Here is a 21187-nt window from a genome sequence, read left to right as displayed (position 1 = left end):
ATAAATGTTTTTGACCTTAAAATATCTAAAAAAAAAAAAAAAAAGCATTTAAAACTCTCCCTATATCTGCAGAAGGGTACTTTTGCAAATAGTCTCTGTTCCCATTCTGATTCTCTTACACTGTTGGAAAGTCATCCTGACTTCCAAACACCTGTCTTACATTTTATTTGGATCTATTGTTCTTTATCAAGTTCAAGATTTCTGTGATAGCAGAGAGGAAAGAACAAAGTTCATATTGTGTTAATAATGATTCATAAGCCATGGAGGCTACAGGAGTCTTCATTAATAGAGCTTTTGAATCATTTTCAATGATGAAACAGTCACTGCAGACTGATGCTGCCTTGTTTCTGCACAGTAAAGACAATCCCTCCGGAGCGACTTCCCTCAGGGGCACCATCACTTTGCTTTACTCAGTTAAAGAAGAGTTAGCAAGTTAAAGACCCCCCCCTTTTTTTTTTCTTTTTGAAACTGAATGTTCTTTCCTGTACTGTTTTGAAAATACTGTTTTCATGATTGATTCTGTAAGATCGAAGATTCTTTGAAGGACAAAAATAGCCAAACCAAAATAGAGAAGCTGAAAAAACAGTAACAAAAATATTGACAGTCATTATAATATTTATATTAAAACTTGTGAATTTTGTGTAAGTTTTCTTGTACATTGCAGTGCTATTAGCCGGTGTGTGATTCCTGAGTGCAAGTTAGGAGACCCCTAACATACCCTCCATCCATTCTGCACTAACAGCCTTATATGGAGTAGCAAAATCTTCAGAGCTTAACAAATATTTAATGAGCAGCTATAGTGTACCAGGTATGTAAATAAAACTTCAGTCACAACCAGAAGTCAGACTGCTCAGACCTTGGAGAACTTAGAGCTGGGAAATACATTTTCTCCACAGGATGGAGTCAGATCACTGAGAAGAGTCTTCTAGGGAGGAAAACTCCAAGCTAACTTACTCGTGAGGGGAGGCAAATAAGAACAATGCAGATGCAGAGTGTGGAAGCCAACAGCTGGCCACTCAGCATGTTACTGTCTACTGTGAGGAGCTCAGGGAGGGGAGGGATGGCAGGAGGGAACCTTGGCTACCACTGTAAGGGGCTTGTGGTATGTTTTTCTCGGGAAAGTGAAGTGCCGTCCAGGTAAAGAACTAAGCGAGGCAGTGGTAGATTGGCAAGTTAGGAGGTACAATACCAACTGACAGCAAGAAGAATGTTTTTGACAAACGGTTGGTGAGAAGGATGAACAACAGTCAGATTCTAGCATTCAGTGGGAGGTGTGTGTGTGCGTGTTTGTGCGTGCGTGCGTGTGTGTGTGTGTGTGTGTGTGTGTGTATGCAAGGTAAAACCTGAACATGCAAACCAGGTGCGTGGTGGTTCACACCAGCACCCCAGCACTGGGGAGGCTCGGGCAGGAAGATTGCTAACAAACTTACAGACTAACAGGGAACTAGGGATCGAGGAAAGCAAGACATCAAAGATGGTGCTAATTTTCAGCTGAGAAGGACCAGGGGACACAAGTAGTGACAGGGTTGGGAGGCAAGCTGGCTAAATGAGGCTTTCTTGTAGGAAAGCAAACCAATGCCAAGCAGATTTATTTAAATTAAAATTATAAATAGCACTAGAATAAAAATTTTAAGTATTTCTTTTTCAAGTAAAACAACTTATTTTAATTTATTGTAGATATACTCCACAAGACTGAAGTTACATTTATAAAAAAAAAAACAAAAACAAAAACAAAAAACGCAACATTTCTTCTGCTCTTTGATTAAATTTTACATTATAAAAACCAGACTGGGTAGATGGCTCCATGATTAGTGCTTGCCGTACAAGTGTGAGGACTAGAGTCCCCAGGGTGCATGTAAATGAGGGTGCTCACCTACAGCCCTAACACTCAAAAGATGGAGACCAGATGTCCACAGTAAGCTGGCAGCTCTGGGTTCAAGTGAGAGCCCTCATCTCAGTAAGTAAGGTAGAGAGTATTTTAATGACTCCGAACGTCAACATATGTGCACACACACCCACACACATGAACAACACACACACAAACCCCACACAACAACTCAGATTACTTAAAAGTCTTCAACTTTACCTAGGGTTTAGTAACTAAGGGCTGGGATATTGTCTGTTGGCCATGGAGAGACGCCAGTTCCTTCTTGCAGACTTGCAGGAACAGAGGACGGGGGAACTGACTCAATGTGCTTCCCATTAAAGTTTTCATAGTGAGAGCCAGGCTCACATGTGTGACTGCCACAATCTGTTCTTTAGAGGAAACACAAGCCACATGCTGGGCCAAAGCCGATTCCTTTTGAGCAGTGCTGAAGTGAGTGTTCTGTTTTCTTGCCATCCAGCTTGGTGCCATGGCTCTGGAGCAGAACCAGTCAATGGAGTACTATTATGAGGAAAACGAGATGAATGATACCCATGACTACAGTCAGTATGAAGTGATCTGCATAAAAGAAGAGGTCAGGCAGTTTGCGAAAGTCTTCCTCCCTGCCTTCTTTACCATAGCCTTTGTCCTTGGGCTGGCAGGGAATTCCATAGTTGTGGCAATTTATGCCTACTACAAGAAGCAGAGGACCAAGACAGATGTGTACATCCTGAACCTAGCTGTAGCTGACTTGTTACTTCTGGTCACGCTGCCTTTCTGGGCAGTTAATGCAGTTCATGGGTGGATTCTAGGAAAAATGATGTGCAAAGTAACTTCGGCCCTGTACACAGTAAACTTCGTCTCTGGGATGCAGTTCTTGGCTTGTATCAGCATTGACAGATACTGGGCAATCACCAAGGCCCCCAGCCAATCAGGAGTGGGGAGACCCTGCTGGATCATCTGTTGCTGCGTGTGGATGGTTGCCATCTTGCTGAGCATCCCCCAGCTGGTTTTTTACACAGTGAATCAGAATGCTCGCTGCACTCCCATCTTTCCCCACCACCTTGGAACATCCCTGAAAGCATCCATTCAGATGCTGGAAATCTTTATCGGCTTTGTGGTTCCCTTCCTTATCATGGGGGTGTGCTATGCCATTACTGCCAGGACACTCATCAAGATGCCGAACATTAAAAAGTCTCGCCCCCTCAAGGTTCTGCTCACGGTGGTTGTTGTCTTCATTGTCACCCAGCTGCCCTATAACATCGTCAAGTTCTGCCAAGCCATAGATGCCATCTACCTGCTGATCACCAACTGTGACATGAGCAAGCGCATGGATGTTGCTGTCCAGGTCACAGAGAGCATTGCGCTCTTCCACAGCTGCCTCAACCCTGTCCTCTATGTCTTCATGGGAGCTTCTTTCAAAACCTATATCATGAAAGTGGCCAAGAAATATGGGTCCCGGAGAAGACGGAGACAGAATGTGGAGGAAATTCCTTTCGATTCTGAGGGTCCTACAGAGCCAACCAGTTCTTTTACCATTTAAACACAAAACTGCGCTCTGCTCTTTGCTTGGATACTCACATATGAGGGACGTTTCTTCCTCAGATAGAATATTTGTGTCACACTGAGACTCAACTGTCAAATATCAAACGCTGTTGCTGCAATGGACAACAAGGAAGCATAGGGATGGGTGTGGAAGGGCGACAGACAACGGAGAGGCAATAACAAACGGGCAAAATGTGGAAATTAAAGCTGGTGACAGGAGAGGAGAATGGCAGGAGGCAGAGAAGCACTGTACCATGAAGAGGACGGGTGTGTGGTGGGGGTGGGGGAGGTTGCATTTTCACAGCAGTGGTGGCTACTCAAGTCTAGATGTGCTATCTGTGAACTTCACTCCTTGGTGTTGGCCGTGACTATGACTATGTAATATGAAACACTGGTCACTGGGCACCCAGGACCATCCTGTACTATCCTTGTAACTTCCTATGAGTGGACAATAACTTAAAATTAAAAGTTTAAAAAAAATCATAGCCAGGCACGGTGGCCCACACCTGTAATCCCAGCACTCAGGAAGGCAGAAACAGGTGGATGTCCATGAGTTTGAGGCCAGCCTGATCTACAAAGGGAGTCCAAGACAGCCAAGGCTACACAGAGAAACCCTGTCTCAAAAAAAAAAAAAAAAATCATGCCATGAATCTAGCAATCTAAAACCAATTAATAAAGAAACTTAGGCTAAGAGAAATTCACAATTATTTGTAATTATCTAAATTTTTAAAAGAATGTTATTTTTGCAATGCTTAAATGATAATTCCAATGCTTAAATAATCACAAAAAACTTATGTTTCTTAATTTGTAAGTGATTTTATAAGATATAAGAAAGAATGGCAATAAAAAAAAGGCCAACCCCATAAACTTTGCTGAGATGTTCACACACTCGGGAAAGTTCTTAAACATGTAATTTGCTTTGATGATGTCACCAAAGAAAATGATCCAAATACATGCTGGGTTCATCATGCATATTCTAGTACCCAGCCTTAAAAAGCATGTTATCTAGAGTCTAATTTCATAATGTCCTAAGGAACTTGCCCATGTATGTTGGCCTATTACTGAGAACTAATGAGCAAATATACTAGCCTATGTTAAAAGCGTATTTTGCATTTAAACGCGTGTTTTAGGCAATAAAATATGTACCACACATACCATTGTCGCTGATATTTAAGACTGAACCCAAAACACACACCCCACATGTGTTCTACCACCATCGATCTACACCCAGGCTCCACAATTTACCAACTTACCTTTTCTCTTGGCACTGTTCCTAAGTTTGATAATGTTTCAGAGGCAGAGTTTAAAGTTCGGGACTGTGAAGCAGGGATGGGAACAGATAGCATTGCTCTAGCAATGGGGTGACAGGAACACAGAGAACACTCACCGCTGCTCCACCACTTCTTGCCGTTAACTACATAGCCATCTCCATCTCGCTGGATGCTGCATTCAATGTTTGTGGCATCGCTTGATGCAACATTGGGCTCTGGAAGAGAACAATGGCTTGATTTACAGGCAGGCGGAAATCAGTCATTAGCTGAAGAGGCTGAAACGAGAAAGCGCAAGTTCTTTGAGGACAGAGGGATGCTGGTTTTTATTTTATTTTTTTAACCTTTTTATCTTTTCGCTTCCCTCTTTGTCCTTTGATAACATACACACTGTAAGCATTCACTAAATATGAATTGGAAGATGGAGGGAAAAAGTGTGGGATCAGTACTAACAACTGTCTTCTTGGTGCCTTCACTGATGTCTGAGTTGGGATGCAACTCCCTTGTCGTTTTTCTAATCACCAAAAATAGATAAAAATACTGCCTTTGACTTTCCACATAAAGATTTGCTCTAACTATTGACAGGCTGGATTCCTCTACTATTACTAACGAGTTCTATCTGTACCTGTACGTGCTCCTTACAGGTTGTTAGGTGTGTCTGCCAGGCCACACCTAACAACATTCAAATCTTCTCACCACTTAGGTCTCCACAATGCTTTCTGTACAGCATTTACAAACCACTCTCACCTTGTCCCTATATTGCTCTTATGTTTATTTATTTAATTTATTTTTGGTGTGTGTGTGTGTATTAGCATGCTCACATACTGGTACACATGTGTAAATGGAGACCAGACATGACTTCAATTGTCATTTCTCTTCAGGCTCTTGTCTACCCTGGGCTTTTTCTTTTTTCTTTTGATACAGGATCTGTCATTGGCCTGATACTTGGTGATTGGCTAGCCTGGCTGGTCAGTGAGCCTCATGGATCTTCCTGTCTCTACCCCCCCCCCCCAGGACTGTGATTACATCTGTGTGTCATAAAATCAGGCTGTTTTATATGGATTCTGGGAATGGAACTCAGACCCACATACTTGTATGGCAAGCAGACTGAGCCACACCCCCAGTTCCTTTCTTGCTCTTTTGAAGTGAGTCCTTAGATACTTGATGCATTTTGTTTTAAAGCTGGAAAGCTGTTTTCAGAGAAAGGGGTTGGCAAGCTTATTTCATGACCGTAAGCTGTTCTTTGTAAACACTATGTCATTGCGTCATTCTGTAGGTGTTCAGTCAGCGCCTTTCCATGATTTAAGTAGAAAGAACTTTTGTTATTATATAAACAGTTGTAGAAAATGACAAAATCTGGCCATGAGTGAAAGGTCACGTTATGACCAAATCAAATTTAATTTCAAACTGAGTATGAGGTGATACTGTTCATCTTTAGGGAATGTTAAAATTATTGTTTCCAATGTACAAGCGCACTAATATCATTCCCATCACCGTGTCCCTGGCTGTCTCCTCCACACTGTGGTTGCAGCAATATTTCCACAGGTTTAAGTTCTGTCTCTCTAGGGCTATGGAACAGTTGAGTAGTTCATATTCATATAAATATCACAGAGATGAATGTCAATGAGCAGTAATTGTAGAAACAATGGAATTTAAAAGACATCACCCAACTGTTCATGCTGAAGCAGACTGCCAGGCCACAGCCAGAACCCTCCCGAAGGATGGGAGTGTTTATCCTGAATGCTGGTGGCATTTAAGGATGTTCCAAGCCAGGCTCAAAATAAACACATTGCTGGCCATGAGCAAAGTTGGCTACAGCCGACCCATATCCTACACTGCTTCAGTCCGTCCCCCCACAATAACCCCAGGACCGTGATGACGGAGGACTGGCTGTGATTTGTTCCTACCTGTCATACAGAAGACAGAGGTGATCTCCCCACGCAGGAGAGGCTCCAGCCACTGCTGCTTCTGCTGCTCACTGCCGTACAGGTGCAGGACCTCCATGTTGCCCGTGTCTACACCGGAGAAGGAAGTGTTGGTTTGACACTTGAAACTATCAGTGCGAAATCCACATTTATGGAGATAATACAGATGGTATCTTTTCAAATAAAATGTTTGTTGATGAAAATATTCTGAAACGTACATTAAACAGAACATCTAAAGATGGCATGCTGTATCATTAAAAGTACCCGGCTTCAGTTCATTCCGTGGCTTTACGGAGGTCTAACTCACTCAGGACTGAAGCATTCCTGACTTAACCTCTGACTGTGTGACACTTGTATGCTGTGCCAGGAGTGACTCCATGCTCCTGGAGAGGAGCTGATCCTCTATACTGAGGCTCCAGCCCCTAAGTGTGCACGCTGTACCTCAGGCACACGTGTTGGGCCAGGTCCTTGTGAAAGCCTGCCCGGCGTGGGTAAGTAAACTGCTCACGAGCTGCGTTCCCAGCAAGAACCTCTACTCACCCACTCTGAAAGACCTCCTTGTCCCGAACTGCAGCAATTCTCATTTAGCTTTCATTGTTTGTTTGTTTGTCTGTTTGTTTCAAGACAGGGTTTCTCTGTGTAGAGATTCATTTTGTAGCTTTTGCTCAACAGGGCAGCAACTTTTCGAGGGAGGGCCTTAGCACCAGGGCCATACAATAAAAGGCAGCACTGGGGACCGCTTGGCAGGGGCATGACAGGAATTTCTGCCAATTAAGTTTACGGTGTGCTGGCAATGAGGGCTGCAAGCCCCTGGCAGAAACAAAGGCAGCCTCCTGTGAGAAAGAGCTTCGCACAATGGAGAGACTGGGAAATCAACAAAAGGCCCTGGAAATTTCTATCACTTCCAGCTAGCCACAGAAATATCCAACCCCAACCAGGAAGAGGGGTGTTTATACAACCAGTCCTCCTGGTGGCTACTTCTGTCTACTGGCACTCTTAATGTAATGGCGCTGATTACACAGCTCACTGAAGACCTCAAATCCACTTTGCATTCAGAGTAGCTGAAAATTATGGGAAAATTTCTAAGTGAATGACTTTGTATAGGAAAACTTCCTTATAATAAAGAGTTCTTCAACACCCTTCAAAGCATCAGAGAAAATTGCTGTAGTGACCTGGTGCTTGGCAGTTAAAAACATCTGGAGCAAAAAAGCATTTTCCTGTCTCTTCGGCAATCAAGGCATAGTCCACCTGGCTGAGACCACTCACAGCTGGCAAGAACAAGTTCCACAGGCCCTCTGCTTTGGCCATTTCCTGTCAAGGGGATGGACAAATGATCAAAATTTTCCAAACAAAGAAGCTTATTTTAAACAGATATTGCTGTTAATGGTTTTTTTAAGTTTAAAAACATTTATTGAGTTGTTTCATTGAATTCTATACTGTATTAAATCAAGGGGTTACCATCTCAATGTAGAGCAGTAGTTTGTTAATAATTGAGGAACTCTCTTGCTTTCCAGGCTTTCTTAGGTTTGGCTCTAAACACTAGACCTGCATATTTTAATGCTTCTCATTTAATCAGAACGATTGCAATCATGCCCATCCACATCTGAGTGTAATTGTGCCAATGTTTTATGCGCTGTAGTTTATTATATGTATTGCTGGTAAGATCTGGAAACATGAAATGTGACTTGACACCACTGCGGACAGATGTCCTGCTTTGTCTCTGCTCCTTGCTGGACAAGCCCAGGGCCTTGCATACACAAGAGGGGAGTTCTTTCACCAAGTTACAGCCCAGCCTCCATGTCCCACTGCCCTCCTCCGGCCTCCCCTCACTTCAGTGATGGCTAACAAGGAGCAGCATAAAGAGATTATCTTCATCAGAACCACATTCGGAATTCCAAGTAGCCCAGTCTTGATAGTAAATTCTTTTCTCCCTTTTCTTTCCTTCCCTTTTTATTTCTTTTTCCTTCCTTCCTATTTTCCTCCCTTCTTCCCCTATCCCTTTTCTACTTAACCAGGGACTCATACTGTAGCGCTGACTCACTACATAGCCCAGGCTGGCCTCTACTTGGCATCAATTCTCCACCTTCAGACTCCTCCCAAGGACTCGGATTACAGGTGTGAGCCACCACATCCACACAAGATTTTTTAAATCTCAGATTTTTAAAAATTTAAGTTATTCCTCATGGCCAGGCATGGTGTCACACGCCTTTAATCTCAGCACTTGGGGAGGCAGAGGTAGGTGGATCTCTGTGAGTTTGAGACCAGCCTGGCCTACAAAGCAAATTCCAGGGCAGCCAAGGCCATTACACAGAGAAACCCTGTCTTGACAAACAAACAACAAAACCCAACAACAACAAAGAAAGTTATTCCTGGAGCATGAGCTATCATGCCTGTCATCCACGCACTGGGGCAGCAGAGGCAGGAGGATCACCACAATCCCAGCCCAGCCTGATCAACATATCAAGATCATAAAGAAAAGAAAAAAGAAGTTATCACTGTAGTTATCTGTTACCCATACAACAACAATAATTAAGATCCCCCAAATGTACGCATTTCCGGATGTTGAGTACTTTTTTTTTTTTTTGTCTTTCTTACCTTCAGTTTTTCAATCACTAAGGGGTGCCCCCACTTTTCTGTTGAGCTTCCACTTTGAGCATAGTATTCAGCTACTTCCTGAAGATGGTGAAGGGAGAATGATTAGGCCAAGTTAATACAAAGTAAACATTGTCATGAGTAGTGTATGTGTGAGTGTGTGTGTACACATCCACCCGCATATGTGTGGTTTTGAGACAGGGTCATGCTATGTAGCTCTGGCTGGGCTGAAACTCACAATTCTGCATCAGCTGCCTAAGCGCTGGGATTACAGGCATGTGTCATCATCCTGGTCAGTAAGGTTTCTTCTTAACCTTAGATGTAGAATATTAAAAATTCTAAATGTTTGCTCATCAAAAAGTTATGACACCTCAATATTAGACAGTACTAATCATATACCCAAGATGTAAGTGTTCTGCTTCCAGCAATAGCACACAAGTGGGCATAGACACCCCCCCAAAAAAGACTGGGTGAAACGTTAGCAATTAAAGATACATTAAGTAATGCACAGTTGTCCCAGAAAGAAAATAACAAAACAGCTTTTCTCTTTAGACAGGCGGGAGGGTGGGCTAAGCTCGTCCTCTGGGCTGTGGGGGCTGACCTAGGCTCTACATGGGCAACCTCAGCAGGTGTGCGGGTGATAAGGCCAAGGGCTGAACACAGCAGAGGGGAGCATAAAGATCTTTCATTCTATCAAAGCCAGCTTGAGCAGTAAAACCTAAGTAGGGAACAAGCGAACAGAGAAACACACAAAAATCTGCACCTTTAGAGACAGACCCTGGGGAGAAGGCCCTCCACACAGCCCTCAGCTTGCAGTGAAATAGAAAAACAAAAACAAACAAACAAAAAACAACAACAAAAACATCATTCCCTGAAACCTGACTTTACCCAAGAATGGGATCAAAATGCCAGACATGTACAGCCCTCAAGCCTCAAACCCAAGTTAGGTTTACAATGTTCTGCCAAGAGTGGCCACAAGTCACTGGCAGAAACAAAACCAGCCCTTCTGGAGGAAGGAGCTTTGTACAAAAACATATATATAACTTCTTAGAAAAAAAAAATTCGCCCACAGTCCACCCTGAAAAATCACTAATCACTCCAGGAAACCAGACATCACAGGCAAGAATCAGCAAAAACAGCACGTCAACAAAAACAATCATGCTTCCTTAAAACCATAGATAATGTTCACATTCATGGCATAAAATACTTGTGGTCAATAGATTGCAGGAACAAAGGAAGGAATTACATGTATGACAATGGGCTAGTAAAACTGACAAAGAGAACTTGAATCGCAACCCAAGGAAACAAAAGCCTTAGCAACCAAGCTTAAAAATGTTATCATGGCTTCTCAAAGGTTGGTGGGACCAGAGGCCCCTGGAGACCTAAAGACTGATGGAGTACAGTTCCTAAGTCACTTTGCAGAGTCTGGGCCCCTGTTCTTTAAGAATTCTCCAGGTATTTCTGACACTTTCCAAAGTTAGACAATAGCAGACTATGGAGGCCTGAACTGTGGTCCAGGAACAGTTAAAACAAAACAAAACAAAACAAAACAAAACAACAATAACAGCACTGGAGGGCAGATCTAAAGAACTTACTCCACACAGAAAAGAGAAGAAAAACATGAGTGAAGAAGGATATAATTGATTCATGAGGTCGAGCGGCTGACTCTATGGCAACAACGAAGTTAGAAATCAAGAGGAGAGCACAGTGAGACAGCACAGAGGGTAAGGGTGCTTGCTGCCAGACGACCAGAGTTCAATCCCTAGGACCTGACTTCTATGTGCATACAACCCCAAACAAATAAACAAATATAATTATAATGTTAAAAAAATCAAGGGTGAATATCTTCAACTACCAAGAGAAAGTAATTAACAACCTAGAATTCATATTCCCAAACTGTCTTTTGGCTGCTGGTGGTGGCACATACCTATAATCTTAGCACTTGAAAAGCTGAGGCAGAAGGATCATGAGTTTGAGGGCAGACTGAGCTAATTAGGGAGACCCTGTCTCAATACATAACATGGAATTTCAAAGAACTAGGACAAAATGAAAGCATCATCAATTGGCAAGGACTAGTTACTGCCTCAAAAACAAAACAAAAACCAACAAACAGCAACAAAAGCCCCAGTAGACTCTCAGCAAAGGAAATTGGCTCCAGGAGAAACATCTGAGTTGCAAGAATTAATGATGATATAATAGCAAAGTGAGTAAATCTAAATAAGATTGTTTGGGCCAAACAGTGACTTCTGATTTGTACAACTAAAACAGCACAAAGAAAATACTGGATGAAAATTCTCCAATATTCTAGAGACATATTAATAAACAAATACTTATAGCATCTCTCTATCAACCACTTTCTCAACATTTCAGCTAAGAGAATTACGGGGCTAAAGGTCATGGGTACTGTCAAAACTTTTCATGTGTATCATCAATTATTGTAGATTATTCTTCCAAAATACACTGCTCTCAGCAATGGACTCTCAGCACTGCTAACAATGTTCCTCTAGGGGAAGCAAGGCTAGTCTGGAGTCCAGTGCTGGACAAGGCAGAGGCCTGCACTTTCAAAGGCTCCAGGATGGAGAGCTCTTGTCACATCTGTCAGGAAGTCAGTTAAATGAGGTTTGGGGTTGCATATTATTTCTATTCCCAGAGTTGCCATAAGAAGTCAATGCTATCATGTTTGGTAATAAATATATTAGGAAAGATGTTTATGATATACTCATGCTGACTATCTCTTTTCTGAGAAATCAAATCATGCCTGTGTTTACATGCCCCAGGAGGGCGGGTTCATTTTAAGCCATGCTAAAGAGATAGGAGAAATCCTAATTCCTTTAGTGACTACTATACTTTTGCTTCCCAGAATTAACTGCCCCTAGCCCAAATCCCCATGAGCTATTTGGGGATTGGCTGGCTCTGCCTATTTTTCTGACTCCACTTTCCCTGTTCCCTTCTGTGGACACTGGCCCGGACCTAAGCACGCTTTCTCTGCCACGCTATGCCTCCTCACTCTTCTCCACAGCTTCCCTCCCTGCCTTGTGGCTACCTGATGCCATGCGGTGACTTCTATGCCATCGTACGTGTCATGGCATGGCTTTTCTCTTCTCCTTTGGGCAGCTGCCAAGATGTACCGCTTGACTGCCATGGGGTGCCTAATAAAATTGCCCTCTGCGTCCACCTGAGTCCATTCCTACCAGTCCTTAAATAACGAGACGACGAGCCCCGAAAGAGTCCCTGCATTTATCCGTATCATCTGGTGAACATGAAGGGGCTCCCTCAGACTCCGGTAACATGATCACCATGACCTGTATGTGCTCCTTACACTGCGCTGCTTGTTCCTGTCACACATTTGAGTGTTAGTGTTCATCATTGTCTTCAACAGGAAGAGCTGCCTTGGTACAACTTTAAAGATACTGGTTATGTGTTCATTTTAGGATACCTAAGGAGTTTCAAAAGGTCACAGAAATAGTCCCCCTGACCTTATTTTTTTTTCTTATTATGGAAAACACACAAAAATATTTTAAAAGTCATCAAGAATTTTAGTAGCTAAAGATACTTGCTGTTAAAATGGTGCGGTAGTACACGATATAATATTCTCTAGATGTGCCCACTTGGTTTGGCACCTCATTGAACAGAATTCAGTGTTTTCTCTCCTTTATCTTGAGAATTGTTGTTTAATTGTTGTTTAATACTTGCAATCATTCGAGAGTATGACCCACAGCTGGGCATTAGCACTGTTCAGATCATCTACAGGATAAAACTACACATGTTGGTACAAGTGTCTGCATGAAGACATACCACACGTTATCAGATGTGGGAACCCAGATTTAAAAAGGGCTCCACCAACACAAAGTGTCTTTTCTTACCACACAAGCTTAGGCAACCTTTGCTTTCGCCAGTCCATCTGGGTTTTGTTTGGTTTTACTTTTACTGTAAGTTCTTTGCCCATATTTTCCCAGCTGAGTAACGTGGAGTTCAGAGGCACCACAGCCTTCCCTGACCCTTCCCGGCCCTGCTGCAGTGTCCCTGGGACACCTGTTTGACTTTAAGGATGAAGGAGAAAACCCCTTACTTCCATCTGCCGATCTTCGCTTGTCCTTAGAATCACGGGCTGGTTGCAGTCATGGGCATGCAACAGAGAGGCTTTGTTTCAGTGTGAGCACGTGGAAACTAAATGAACTGATAGGTGAGCTGGGATCTCCATCCAGCAAACAAAACTCCATCCAAACTCCACCAAGCAAACAAAAAGCTGAACAATTGAGGGTGTTGCTCTAGCCTACTCACATTCCTGTTGAAGTTCTGGCTTCCATGAAACATAAAGCATTTTGTTGTTGTTTTCAAGTACTGTGACAGCCTTCTGCTTGGGACAAATACAACTGCTGTGTGGCTGAAGGGGACCAGCCCAAGAAGCTGTATAATTCTTCAAGCCACCTTTGATTTCTCTCTTCTGCTTGCTCTCTTTATCACCCAATCACCTATTTCACCATTATGGAAAAAGCCCACTTTCATTTCAAAATTTTTCAAGATGCACCTTTCTTTATGATGATATATTCTTTGGTATGATCCACTCAGTTTTTCAAATCTACTTTGCATTTGTTTTTATGGTGTGCACCTTTTCTGCTTTCACTGATTAATTCCATTGTCCTAAAATTTAATTTCCTAAAACTTCAACTGAATTTTCTTCGAGGAAGGATAATGGTGTATTCAGACAGCCATATTGAATTAAAAGTGCTGTTTTCCACTTTTGACATACAAAAAGTTTAATTTTAAACTCAAAATTGGACAAACACTAGCCAGAGCAGAAACTACTCAGTGTCACTGGATGAAAGAGGTGTCAATTTTAGAATTAATACTTCAGTATTCTTCAAGCAAATCTATCTCACTCTATGTTAAATGTTCATCTCAGATATTTACCACTATGGCAACTAGTCATATAACTCAATAACCCTAATTCCCCATAAAGGCATCTGACTTCTGAGCACTGTGTGAGACTCTTGGTCTTTTGAGTCCCTTCCTTGACTCTACCAGCCCAGCTCTAAACTCTCACAGCCAGAGGTACTTACAATAAGACTTACTGTACATGGCCAGACTTACTCAGGGTGCAGAAGGAAACTGAGGCTACACAAACGAACCAGCACAAGGCCAACAACATACCCCAGGCATGGACTGGAGCCACGCCCTTACAATCTCCTCACATATACATACCCGTGTCCCTCACACACTGTCAAATGTTCTTCTTCCTTTTCTTTACAGCATTTGTCTTCTTTTTACCATCTGTCTTTCCATTGGGGCACACAAACCCAATCTGTCTTGTTCTCATTTTCAGCTGCTCGCTAGGTGTCCAGTCTGTCATTAGGTACCCAGGACACACTTCTTTATGGGACGAATGGTGCCTCACTACAATCCATGAACTTCTTTGATGTAACCTCTTAGAGCAATAGCTTATGGGAAAAGAATGGGTAGTATTTATGTGACTCAAAATGACAGGCCAAAGGTCACGGCCTTATCTATTTCGGGAGTCAACTCAAATTTTCAGAGCATCCACATTTAAACAAAAGCTGAAGGTCACCATCTTCAGCAAAAAGCAGCTGGACGTAATGTTTTACTCCCATGTATTCAGGCCCTCACTGCCTGTTCCCTTTGGCCTTGCTCTACTCCTGTAGAGGTGTGTGCATATCCTCCAGGCATCTTTTAGCTCTAAATGTGTATGAGGCCGTGATTTAAGGTAAGTGGGAGAATGGAGGAAAGTCTGGCTGCCAGGAGACAACTCATGACAGTCCTTTCACACCTTACCTTCTCGGCAGGAAGGACGTGCTGCTTCATGAACTGCTTAACCTTAGTGAGAACTTCCTGGCCTCTCCTGGTCTGTACAAACAGCTGGCTTTTAGGGTCAGCCTGTGGGAGTGCAGTTTTGAAAGTCCTTGGCAAAAGAAAAAAAAAAAAAGATTACAAAGATGTCCAAAGTCATTATTATGGATTTCTTTAAGAAGTGCTTGGTCTCCCTAGCTAACCAAAAATATCCTTAGGGGAAAATGCCATATCTGGGAGGCCTGGGCTTACTGCTGTTAAATTCTGCTTCCTTAGCTATCTGCAGCTTGAGGAGGCAAGCCATGAGCCTTGCAACAGCCAGGCAAGCTCTACCGCTGAGCTACAACTTTAGCTCCATGGACTATTTTTGGTCTTCATAATATGGAGTAAACATATAATTGCTTTATTCTGATCACTAAGCTTGAATGCTTAAATAACTTCTTGGGAAAACACAAGCCTCACATGGTCTCAATCAGCACTAGCTTTAGTGATGTGAGCTGTTAAAACCACAAAGGAACAAGGAAGTTATGTACAAATCTGACCATTATTCTTCACATGTGTTTCACAGATACTTGTGCAGAACATTTTAAAAAATGACCTTGAAAGACTAACAAGAAACACAATGGAGCCCTTGTTCTGTTGGAGAAAAGTCACAAAGAGAAATCCAGAAATGAGTTGTAAAAAAACAATTATCCCCATGTTGTGTCATGGGAAAGTGGGACTTAGTGTGTTCTTGAGGTTAGTATTATGCACACATTGTATAAGAAGCAGAAATGTAACTGGAAGAGTGGGTTAGACTCCTCAGAAATGCTGACCTGTTAGAGTTTCAAAGACACTTGTAAAATGTTGAAGAAAAAGTAGCATTGCTGTTAATAAATAATATAATAAGATCATTTAAATAAGTATGCGTAAGTAACAAATATTATAAGAAAACATGTTCACCTAAAAAGTTATACATTCAAACTGGCAAAGAACACATTTATTTATAAACATGGGCATTTTCTTTACATTTTTAGGTCAGTTTATTTTTAGGTATATAGCAATTTACTAGAACATGACCCTCACTGGCAATAACAGCCATATCTGGGCAGCAATATACCTTCCATTTTTTAAAAGTTTTGACCTCCCCACACCCAATAACTACCATCTCCTGTTCCCTGGGAACTTAAGAGACCTATCTAATAAAGGCTGTAAATTGAATTGCCCAAAGAATCTGTTTTCCTTACCGTTTTGAGAGCTGTAATCCAGTTTCTGCCAGAGGTTGCACAGCACTGGCAGACAGAAAGCTATCCTCAGATGAATTATTTCCCAAGATGTATCTACTGTAGACTCCCTACAAGTAACATATTGAAATAGAACAATTAAAATTCATTGAAAATGGTCCCTCAACCATCCAATTAGTCTTTCTAGTTTGTGATCCATGTGGAGAACTAAACTCAGAGTCCAAAGATGTCAATCAGACCATTGAGGCTGTGCACTTACATGCAGAGAGAACTGTGTACCTCTGTGTTAGACTCTTGCTTGTGTCATGTAGCTGTGATACTCTAATCCAGGCAGAAGTGTAATTGATAACTCAAACAAAATTTGAAAATGAGCTATTGCCAGAAAAACCAGCCTGCAAGTTGCATTGTCTGTACTGATCATTGCTTTCCTTCCATAGGTATCAAAACAGCATAGCATCCAACACTCAAGCCAAGATGGCAATAAATGAGATGACCTTTACTGTTTAATATCAGTTTTGATCCCTAATTTAGGTAAAACTGTCTCCTTTGAGCAGTGTTGGCTGAATGTCAATCAGCATTTTCACAATTCTCCATTTCTGTATTTCCAACCTAATACAGCCCTTCTCCCACATGACTGTTCACCTTCATTGTCAGTCTGACTGGATTTAGCATCGCCATAGGAACACACTTCTGGGTGTGTTTATGAGTACATTTCTAGAAAGATTTAACTGTGTTCCTGCCTGGGATGAATATGGGTGGCATCAGGCCATGGGTGGCTTCCTGACTAAACAAGGGGAGAAGACTTTTTGGTTTTCAACAGAATTTTAGCTTGCTTTTACACCAGGTACTCACCATGGTCTTCCGCCACAATTCTCCCTACTTTGCCATTACACGCCTTCTCTCGCTGTCCTTTTTTGTTACACAAAAAAGTCATAGCACATGTGACTTCTTCCCATTGAAGTCTTGTTATTATTGTTATTATTATTATTCTAAGTTCTAATACATGTTACTGATATCTGACACTTGGAGTTGCACAGTGGCCTAAGAACTAAGACAAAAGAGCTTGAACCAGAAAACACTGTTCACAGTACATCAGTAAGGAATGGTGAAACCTGTGCTAAAATAATTACCTGTGCTATTCCAGCGAATTTAAAAAATGAAAGGGCCATAAAGAAATTCCAGTTAGGAAGATTAGGATCAATTCCCCTGCGACGGCAATATATTGAAATCAGTTCTTCCATCAATGGTATTCCTATAAAAACAGCCCAAAGCATAAATCTTAATAAAAATCACAAGAAGATACAATACAGCATGCAATGTAAACACAGACAGTATTAGGCCTATTCTAAATAGTGATTCCCCAAGTAATATTATATGCAAAAACTGTGCATTGTCAAAGATTATAAAAAGTGAAATGTTATGTTCAGAAAACCAGTAATATGAATTAGAAACATTTTTAAGGAACAAAAACATCATAAAACTAATGTCTTTCAGCTCTGGCAATAATAAAGAGGATTTAATAAGACTGCTTTTCTGTACCTTTGTTCTCTTGAATGTGAGAGCCTCGGTTTATCATGGGCAGTGTCCTGGGCCAAAAGTAGAACAAGGAGAGATGGGCTAGGTCTGACAAAGGATGGCCGAAGGTCGAAAGCTCCCAGTCCAATACTGCTATCACCCGACACTGCAACAAGATGCACACGCGCCTTTGACACACTGAAATTCCAAACAAACTGAGTGAGCGAGCACAGGACACAGTGCACCTCAACCACCAGATTTCCATCAAAATGCAAGATGAGGTCCTAGTCTGTAGCCTTTGCCCACAGTGGTGCATCTCATTTATGAAAACCAACTAGCCTTGACTGTCTACAAGGTCTCTGGCTCTACTGCTGGCTGCTAATCCTCCTGCACTCCACCCTGACGTCTCTGCTCACAAACAGATGCAAACACAGCTCAAACCTCTCAATCTGGAGGAACTGTGATAAAGAAGAGATTCTAATTACTAATTATATTTTAAGAATCAATGTATAAGAAAGCATTTGCTCTAATGATGAGTCTAATTATATAATAAATATACGATTATGGCAATAATATTTTAAAGTAAGTTATATAAAATAATCAGGAAAGTGCTGATCCCTTCAAGTTGTCTTCTGTCACACACCCCTCCACGCATGTACAATATGCATGTGTGACCCAAGCTCACTGCACACAAGATAAATAAATATAGCTTAAAAAAGTTAAAGGTCACCAAATAATCTTCAGAGTTAAAATGATATGCACCAAGCTAATAACAATAGTTTACTTCAATAGTTTAATAGGGACTGAGGCGGGGGCTGAACTGCAGAGCGGGACGCCTCAATTAGAGATTCTATACAGTGGTGTGACATCGTGTGTCTTGGATTGATTCAGAAAGGACCCTCCACAGCCTATTCTATGGGGACTGTAACAATACTTGGCCAGATGAAACTGCAACGTGAGTCAGGATGCTCCAAGCTTCCTTGCTTGTTTGTGTGTATTTTCAGTCCCTTGAGTCTTTGGAAAAACTTAAGACATATCTGGGCTCTGAATCACACAGATCTATATTTAAGTCAGAGTCTGGGTTACAGATTAAATGACAGTGTCTCAAAAAAAGAAAAAAAAAACAGTGAAGAAAGGGCTGGAAAACAAAGGTCATTGCTAAAACGCTTCCCTGGCTCTAGGTTCAATCCACAGGCACTGGGAGGAAAGGCCTTATTTGATTAAGATACGAAGCTATAGCCCAGTGATACAAGTGATACTATGTAGCAAAGCTTTGAAGAGCTAAATTCAAGAATGTTCTAATTCTCACATATACCTCCAGACTAAATATTTTAATAAAGTAAATACTAAAGAAGACAGTCTTTAAAATGTCAAATGAAGTCACAGAGGAATCCTGGAGCCTGAAAAAGGGTCAATCAAATCTGCTCATTTCAAAGGAGGCAGAAAGAATTACAGGAGCTGGGTGATGGTAGCACAAGCCTTTAATCCCAGCACTCGGGAGGCAGAAGCAGGTGGATCTCTGAGTTCAAGGCCAGCCTGGTCTGCGCTGGAGCGATGGCTCAGCAGTTAAGAGTACTAGTGGCCCTTTCAGAAGACCCAGATTTGGTGCCCAGCACCCACTCAGCAGGTCACAATCACCTGTAACTCCAGTCGCAGGGGATCTCACACCAGTTTTTTTTTTTTACCTCTGTGTAGGTACAAGGCATAGGTGTGGTATGCAGACAGACAAGCAGGCAGAACATTCATACACATAAAAAATGAAAGGAGGAAAGAAAGAAATAAAAGAAGCTATGTGGACATATAATCCCAGGACTCAGGAGGCTGAGGCAGGAGAATGGCGAGTTTGAGGCTAGTCTGGGTTTTGTTTTAATGCCCTGTCTCAAACAGACGAGAAATAAAAGAGTAGAGAGTGAGATGTGCATGATAAAAGATACGGGGTTTCAACAGCTGATCACCACAGGGGCTCAGGGGTGTGGTGGGGGGTGGTCATGCAGCCCTGAGTTTAAAGGTCTAAGGTGGAAATCGGATTTCACCACTTTCACGGGCGGACTGGATATCTGTGAACCCTCAGAGGCACAGGTTTAAAGTCTACTCCCCAGTGGCCTTCCTGATAGGATCAGAGCCTTCACAGAAGATCTTTTGGTCCTCCCTGACCCCCAGCCAATGGAGGACTGAGGAAGAAGGCCAAGTGCAGTCCCAGGGGACGCTGCATCTTAACCTTGGGTTCCTGGAACTGTGAGAAACGCGTGTTTGCTGTTCAAGCCCCTCAGCCTGTGACACTGTGTCATAATGGCCCAGACTGTTACTCTCTCTGCTCTGGATCTTCTCAGTTGCCCCTGGACGTTTTCCCTCTCTTACTCACAATAGAAACCTTCCTCTAAGGATGGAGAAATCATGTTGGTGGTTTCTTTACTGTGTCCCCTTGCACAAAGTAACCAGGGTGCATGACTGAGGAATGTGCTTTTTCTGGCCTACCGCACACATTCCTGGAAGGTTGGTCACCAAAAACTGTTTCTGTTTTGTTTCCTAATCATCATATTCTAAAGACAAAACCAAAACATTACAGTTGTTTTTTTTTTTAAATAAAAAAACCTTAAACCTTACAGAACAATTAAATTTTTAAACAATCAAATTTTAAAACAGTAGAATTAAAATTTTCAAATAATTCCATCCCAACTCCAAAAGTTTTGGTGCTGGGTACTTTTTGTCAGGTTGACCAAAGCTAGGGTCATCTGGGAAGACAGAACTTCAGCTGAGAAAGTGTCTCCATTGGATTGGCCTCTAGGCAGATGTGGGGCATTTTCTTGATTAGAGATTGATGTGGAAGGGCCCAGCCCACTGTGAGTAGCGCCATCCCAGGGCAGGTGGCCCTGGGCTGCATTAGGAAGCAGGCTCAGTTCCAGCCCTGCCTTCCCTCAGTGATGGATGGTGATCAGAATGTGTGAGTCAAATAAACCCTTTCCTTCCCAAGACATGACTGTTTGGTATTTATCGTCACATTAGAAAGCAACTAGGACACACATCTTAAAGATGTAATGTACCTGAAGCTCCTTTGAATGATAGGCATGGCAGGCATTGCAGGAAGGTAAGATGGAAGCAGAAGAAGGAAACGGTAGGAGAGGGGAAGGAGGGGGGGGAGCTGAACTACACTGGGCATCAGCTATGTACCAGGTCCAGCTGGATGAGACCCATGTTGAGGAATGTGGAGGATAAGCTCTCAAGATCTCTCTACATTACCTTTTATTTATGTGTATGTGTGTTTTGCCTGCATCTAAGTGCATCACACATATGGGGTGCCTGAAGGAGCCAGAGGGGGCACCAGATTCTTTGCTGCTGGAGAGCAGCTGGTGCTGTTAACTCTTCATGTTAGTCTACTCAGGAACGTTCCTTCTGTGCCTAATTGTATAATTCCCTTGGATGATATGTCTGCATGTGGGTCTAGATTGTTCT

The 21187-nt window shown here is 42.3% G+C and overlaps 2 protein-coding genes across 2 annotated transcripts in view; one reads left to right on the top strand and one right to left on the bottom strand.

Annotated features, from left to right (window-relative positions):
- The window catches only part of Acad11 (acyl-CoA dehydrogenase family member 11), a 61145-nt gene that overhangs the window by 26365 nt on the left and 13593 nt on the right, over nucleotides 1-21187 (bottom strand). Inside the window, exons 6-13 of the mRNA XM_055629638.1 lie at nucleotides 17762-17903; nucleotides 17353-17474; nucleotides 16226-16332; nucleotides 14985-15111; nucleotides 9198-9275; nucleotides 7775-7913; nucleotides 6585-6692; nucleotides 4797-4895 (exon numbers count right to left, since the gene is read on the bottom strand). Coding sequence (XP_055485613.1) covers nucleotides 4797-4895; nucleotides 6585-6692; nucleotides 7775-7913; nucleotides 9198-9275; nucleotides 14985-15111; nucleotides 16226-16332; nucleotides 17353-17474; nucleotides 17762-17903 — 922 coding nt within the window. The remainder of the gene's footprint in view (nucleotides 1-4796; nucleotides 4896-6584; nucleotides 6693-7774; nucleotides 7914-9197; nucleotides 9276-14984; nucleotides 15112-16225; nucleotides 16333-17352; nucleotides 17475-17761; nucleotides 17904-21187) is intronic.
- Ackr4 (atypical chemokine receptor 4) lies at nucleotides 2286-3957 on the top strand. Its single transcript, XM_055629641.1, has one exon. The coding sequence runs from the start codon at nucleotides 2355-2357 to the stop codon at nucleotides 3405-3407; it is 1053 nt and encodes a 350-aa protein (XP_055485616.1). The 5' UTR covers nucleotides 2286-2354; the 3' UTR covers nucleotides 3408-3957.

This window comes from Psammomys obesus, unplaced genomic scaffold (genome assembly GCF_907164565.1).
Source record: "Psammomys obesus unplaced genomic scaffold, mPsaObe1.curated_primary_1811, whole genome shotgun sequence".
NCBI lineage: Eukaryota > Metazoa > Chordata > Mammalia > Rodentia > Muridae > Psammomys > Psammomys obesus.
The sequence above is the reverse complement of the archived record's forward strand: the minus strand, read 5'-3'. Positions and strand labels throughout refer to the sequence as shown.